This window comes from Haplochromis burtoni, unplaced genomic scaffold, assembly GCF_018398535.1.
Source record: "Haplochromis burtoni strain Fernald_Lab_line unplaced genomic scaffold, NCSU_Asbu1 Contig_10, whole genome shotgun sequence".
Lineage (NCBI taxonomy): Eukaryota > Metazoa > Chordata > Actinopteri > Cichliformes > Cichlidae > Haplochromis > Haplochromis burtoni.
Genome location: NW_024582371.1, coordinates 4,775,833 through 4,782,238, shown reverse-complemented (window position 1 = coordinate 4,782,238; position 6,406 = coordinate 4,775,833). Strand labels below are relative to the sequence as shown.

The 6,406-nt window shown below is 36.0% G+C and overlaps 1 protein-coding gene across 1 annotated transcript; it reads left to right on the top strand.

Annotated features, from left to right (window-relative positions):
- Window positions 1–543: 543 nt before the first annotated feature.
- LOC102289768 lies at window positions 544–4,130 on the top strand. The gene is made up of 5 exons (XM_005921113.3): window positions 544–640; window positions 1,430–1,572; window positions 1,661–2,032; window positions 3,788–3,923; window positions 4,022–4,130. The coding sequence occupies exons 2-5, from the start codon at window positions 1,518–1,520 to the stop codon at window positions 4,071–4,073; spliced, it is 615 nt and encodes a 204-aa protein (XP_005921175.1). The 5' UTR covers window positions 544–640; window positions 1,430–1,517; the 3' UTR covers window positions 4,074–4,130.
- The last annotated feature ends 2,276 nt before the right edge of the window (window positions 4,131–6,406 follow it).

Genomic DNA, 6,406 nt, shown 5'->3' with positions numbered 1-6,406 from the left:
CTTTTCTTAGCACCCTATCATATGCTTTCTCTAGATATTCAAATAAACAGTGGAACTCCTTCTGACCTTCTTTATACCTCTTCAACACTCTCAAAGCAAACATCTATAGTGCTCTTTCTTTGCATGAAGTCATAATGCTGTTCACTGATTGTCACCTCTCCTCTTAACCTAGCTTCAACAACTCTTTCTCATATCTTCATGGTATGGCTCATGAACTTTATTTGGAAAATAGAATACAACAGAACAGAATAGAATAGCTCTTGGTTAACTCCTGCAAATTGTATATTTACATTTTATGCTGAATGTTGAACTGGTTATTTTGTGGCATTGCACTGTGGCAGAGTAAAAACTTATGAGATGCCCAACTAATGCCAACATGTACATTCTGGTGGACGTGTGCGCATGGATGTAGTTGTCACTTCTATTTTTAGGGCAGAATAAGAAGATGTATACAAAATAAAAGTCAAAGTAGACTCACTGACTATAAAAGCCCTGCACCACACACAGTTCCATCTCTGCTCTGTAAAGCAGGAAGTACCAATGCATGGGTCTTTTTTTTTTGGCTGATGAGCTTTTCTAACTTGTAGCTCAGTGCTTACATACTACCTTAGCCTGTGCTGCTCTGTGCATCCATTTAACTGTAAGTAAACTATTTACATTCATCTTTACCTTGATTAAACAATAGTTTACCTGATTCTTCTTATGTTCATGTTTATCATCACTCCTCATGCTAAAGGCCTGCTAATTAGCCTGAGGCTAATTAGAAAAGTGAAGATCTGTAATGTTTGCTTCCATCGCATAATCACGTCATGTTCATTTATTTATTGATTATTGTTGTTTATTATTTAGTTGTGTAGCTGAGATTCTCATATTGAATTCAGCCTCCTTTGGTAGACAAAAGGCTTCTTTGTTTGTTGGTCAGCATTGCCTCACCGTTTCATATTGTGCTCATGATTTGCATCCTTTTAGTAAGCTGCTTTTTCATAGGTTGTTTATATTTTATTCTTTCTACGGCAATTTGTTTCCTTCCTTTCAGAAAGCAAACTCTGCAAACTTACAAACATAAAATTATGTCTCTCTTGGACACCCTGTAAAGACTCTTAAGCAATAAAGCTCTCCCCACAGGAACAACTGTTTGTGACTTAACGTGTCACTTCAGATGTTGCATGTTCTTTCTCAAAAGTACATGTGAAGAAAGTATGTGTGCCTGACACACTTTTGAAAGTGTGTTTTGTCTGGATTTCGTTTTGCGTATAAAAGTGAGGGGGAAATTGTTTATTTGCATTTGATGGATATTTCTTGAGATCAGGTCACTACAAAAAGCAAACAACTCATCTGAGTCTTTTTGTTGGCAAGCAGAAGTGAAAGTTGATTTCCTAACTTTGAAAATAACTAAATATATCATCTCCCGTTGACTGTTTCCTGTCAGTTAGGACTCAGGTTTGCAGCAGATTTACACCCAGATTTGTACATAATTTTCTAGAAGCTTTGAAAGATTAAAACCACATCGTGGGTGAATGATGAGCATGGAACAGTTTTTTATCATTGTGCTACTAGCAGGAGGAACTCAAGGTAAGATTGTCCTCATAAAGAAGCCAAACATTCACACTTGTAGTGTGAATAATTTCACCTCATGTTCTATTAAATGCATCTTCTCCAGCTCTCTTTCCAGTTGATGCGACCACATGTGACCTCAGGACGAGCACATGTCCATGCTCTCCTCTTCTTGAAGGAACTGTGTACATCCAAGTAATGACTGATGCTAGTGGCCATGAAATGAAGTGTTTGAAGGTGCTTCCCAATGAGACAAAAACTGTGTTCAGTCTGAAGAAAGAAAAAATAATGACAGACAAGGAATTTAACAACAGACTAACGTTTATAATCAAGAACGGGACATTCAAGATCACAAACCTGAAGAAGAATGATTCAGGTCAATACAGCATTGAGGTCTTTAATTCAAATGGAGTCCAAGAGAAAAACATTTATTTCACACTGGGTGTTAAAGACAACAGCAAAGTTGAAAGCAAGTTATGTAAGTGACCTTTTATTGCCTAGTTTTTATGTTATTATAAAGTTAATTACAAATGTAAGCATCATGTGGCAGTAGAACTGTTAAACACAGTAAACATCACTTGTGCAACAAATGATAGAAGCTAGAATGGGGGAAAAACATATGGAAAGAAAGATGGAAATGTACAGTGAACAGAATAGAACAGAGTATATGTTGATGCAGTATTTGTCTCTCTATTGGTATTTGTGGTCATTTAGCCACACATGGGCTGCTATTCATTTTTATGATTTAATCATCTTTTATTACCCAGTAAATACCACCTAAACTCTAAAGGCACACTGAAACTTTCCACTTGGTCACTGATTATTATTAGTTGCATTAAATGAGTACATTAAGCTGTGAAGAAGAAATATTTTAGCAGATGCGGTTTTGTGACAGGAATTTGCCCTCGTTCAGCACAAGTTTTCAGTGTGGTTTTTCTTCAGTGTGTAACACTACCAGCTCTGGTGTGGTATGGTCAGGTTTAGTGAAAGATAAAAATAAGAATACTATTTATCTATCTACTAGTTTCCTTCACAATGTGCTTCACCAGAAGAATATAAGAATAAAAGATAAGAACGTGTGAATCAGAAAGTGTTAACATGCAAAGGCTATGGAAGAAACAAAGCTGAAGTTCTTAATACTTGTATGGAGGTCACTTAATGAAGTATTAAATAACATGTAATAATGTTAACTATTAGTTATATAGTAGTGAATCCTCAACCCCATGACAAGCTGACTTAAATGGTAAACTCATAGTTAAATACTTTTAAGTTATTTTATTTTTTAATAAAATTATAATGTGTAAAAATATGTTAATTTTTTATGAAATTATCTGAATTGTTATTGTAAAGTAATAGTCACTTTAAAACAATGCTAAGCAGCTCTGTCTAGAGCATCTATAAATATCATAGATGTTTGTAGAGCTCATGGGTAGTGTCATGTGGTGTTTGTGAAGGACCCAAAGCACAGGCATTGGCTGATGTGTGAGTGAGCTTTATTGTAGGAGAATGACATACAACCAAACGCGAGGGTGGTGAGAAACAGAACTAAGAAACAAGGAAACTGCACACAGGAGGGAGACACAGCTGAACCTAATGAATCTGACGAGACAGGGAGGATGCAAACTGAATACACTGAGACAGAACACAGACCTTCACAATAAAACAGGACACTCAACACACATGCAAAGACACAGACTAAGAAACACGGGCCTTACACAGAGGGAACACACCAGCAGGGAATTACAAGACAGAGCAGAGGGAGCACAGGATAACATGAGGTGCAACGGGGCCAAAACATAGGACCTACAAATAGAAACTCAAAACATAGACAGCCATAACATGGAAAATAGATACTAAACAACTCCACATACACATACAGACCCAGGACTCTGACAGGTAGACCGGCAGGGAGGAGGAGGAACCTGGAGGGCAATGCAACACGATTGAGTGTTTTCCCCTATTGTTCCAGTTTTCTTTCACCATCTCTTTATTTAATTTAGTCACTAAAGTTACTTGATTAGTTTTAGAAAAAGATTGACGTGAAATACATCAACTCACATCCCTACATCTTAAGAAACAAGGCTTAAGGGTACCCAGTGTGTGGGGGTTGTGCCCAAACGTTTATACATTTACAGTTAGTTAACCATAATAATACCAAAGTCTTACCAAAGTTTACGCTTGAATAAATTGTAAGTACTGTACTTATAATTATCACTGTGTTCTCTTCTCTCAGCACACAGTTTTCCTTACCTGAGGCTAGTCTTTGCTGCACTGGGATCTCCCCTGATAGCAGTGTCATGCTGTGTTGTGTATCGGGAACTGAAGCATCTTAAGAAGACTAGTAACAAGGCGGCCCATGATCAAAAGAGGTTAATAAACAATTACATAATTCCAGTGAATACCATCAGTTGATGGGTAATTGTAAAAATCTTTGTTTTGCTATAATTGTTTTTTCTTTCTTTCACAGCCTCAGGTGTGAAACAGAGAATATAAACCTTAAGTGTGAGTCTGAGATTTAGTGAGCTGACCTCTCTCATAATCAGCACTGGACACTGAACTGAGGATCAATGAAATTTTAAAAAAAAGGAGATTCAAAAACAACAATCAGAAGTATGTCTGTGTAGGTTCTCAGTCATCCAGGTCATGGTAGTCTAAGGAGCTTGGATTGAAAGCAACTGGACTTCGCTGAGTTTCTTGAAGACGCTTCACCTCTCATCCGACAAACCTCTTCAGTTCTGAAACCAAATGGTGGAGTGTTTCACTTAAGAAGGTCTTTGACCCACTAATAATCATGTCTGTCATCACATGACCCAAGGTGTAAGTCATTACCATTACAACACCAAGTGTCTGCCACCTACAACCCAGTTTTTAGATCCTTTCCCAGGTTCCTCAATCCCTGCTTTGTCAAGTGATGGGTCACATAATAGTTTTAGGTAAGGGCTTAGGGTGGTTTCACTCAAAACCTCTGGTGGTAAGGACTCATGCTTTGTTTTTTTAAACACCTTGGCTCATGCAATGAAGCACACGATCAATCGTGGGTCAATGACGCTCATAAGGGACAACTCCTACCAGGGTTTAAACACCTGGGACTCTCCACCATTTGTTTTTAGAAGTGAAGATGCCTCTTGGACCACAGATGAAACATTTTCATGAAACTTAAAGAAGTCCAGTTGCTTTCTTTTCCAAGCTGCTTAAACATCAGGAGGTGACTGTGGAAGTTTCATATTGTATGTGTTTAATGTTGAAAAAGACTTGAAAACAATACAAATTTTATGCTTGTAGCTATGTGATCATACTTTACAGGCCACATAAGAATATAGAGTCATGTATATTATGTTGATTCAAAGTTCCTTAAAAGCAATAAAAACACTGTAAATGAATGGGAAAAGTATTTTTCAGTGAGTAAGTAGGCATTTTTAAAAAAAATATTTCACTCTAGTTAGAAATATATTAAAAGATATATCAAACCTTGTGTTTAGTGCCTCATTTAATTCATATATTACTTTGTATGAATAAAAAAAGTTTGAAAATTGTGTTTTAATTATAACTAATAGGATGGCATATTTATCAGTGTGGATTTGACATTAGGAAAACTGACAGGAAAAAATGAAGAGAAATAAAAGTACAATAGCTGGGCTCTTTGTGGGCCTGCAGTTTGTATGTTGACCATTGTCTGCGTTTCACTTCCTACATATGGTAGTGGTGTAAAATGAACATATCTCCTTGTATGGTGAGATCTCAGGGTGAAACTGAGGCTCTGTGTTCCTAAAATATTCACAAACTTCTACATTGTTTCACACGTCTATTTTCTCATGCAACTGAAGAATAATGTAACTGTTTTAATAAAGTTGACTGTAAATAATAATAATAATAATTTCATTAAGAAGAAGTGGTAATGTAACTTTATTGTTATATGTTAGTTGCTTTTTAAGGTAAAATGTAGTTCAGATCCAATTCCTACTTAGTCACATAACTCAGCTTACTGTGTAAAACAAAAGGACCTTCAGAAATACTTTCTTACTTAGGATGAGTATGACTGAATTTGTGGAAATACTATAAGCCAAAAACAGAAATATGTATTTCTGCACTTAAAAATAGATCAAACAGAATTATACTTATGATTTTGCACAAGAAATACAATTAATCCAACAAGGTAAGAAGAAGGGAGCATTTATTGTTGTGTAAACATTAAAATTAAATTAATGATCTGGACCTGTACATATGGGTAGGTGTGAGGTTTCCCTCTACTGGTTTATGGAGGTGTTGCATTTAAATTTGGATGAACTCTTGACCTGAGATGAGTCTTCTAGCAACTGTAGTTTTAATTATGTCACAGCAGGGAATTTGTCCTTTTAAGGCCGTGCGTATAATATTTGGTACATGGGTTTTGAGACCACGATATTATAAGGATGACTTTTTTCCCCAAATAAGCTGATGTATTAAATCAGACACATGCAGCGCTACTGTAAGCAATAAATAGAAAAAAATACTGCATGCAGTAAATATTATTAATTTGAAAGTCATGAATGCAAATAGATTAAAAAAATGTGAATTTAAAAAATATTTTCATAGTTCTGACTTTAGAGGGTAATGATCTATTATGTAACCCTGATACTGCTCAGTCAGTTGTGCTCGTAGATGATCTGCTCCATTTAATACTGTGGACCATCAAATATTTATTTTCCCATTTAAGATGAGATATAAACAGTTGAATTATAGAAAGGGGAGTACTGTATTAGTACACACTAAGTGATGGGCAAGATAGTGTTAACTTGTTACAGATCTAAAAGTAGTTTAGTGAAAGTGTGAGCAATAAGTAAAAAGTCTGCACAAGCTCTGAGGGGTTCCTTTT

Coding starts and splice junctions, on each gene's coding strand:
- LOC102289768 (XM_005921113.3), top strand. CDS start 1,518: ATGATGAGCATGGAACAGTTTTTTATCATTGTGCTACTAGCAGGAGGA. Junction 1,573..1,660: donor ACTAGCAGGAGGAACTCAAG/GTAAGATTGTCC, acceptor CATCTTCTCCAG/CTCTCTTTCCAGTTGATGCG. Junction 2,033..3,787: donor CAAAGTTGAAAGCAAGTTAT/GTAAGTGACCTT, acceptor CTCTTCTCTCAG/CACACAGTTTTCCTTACCTG.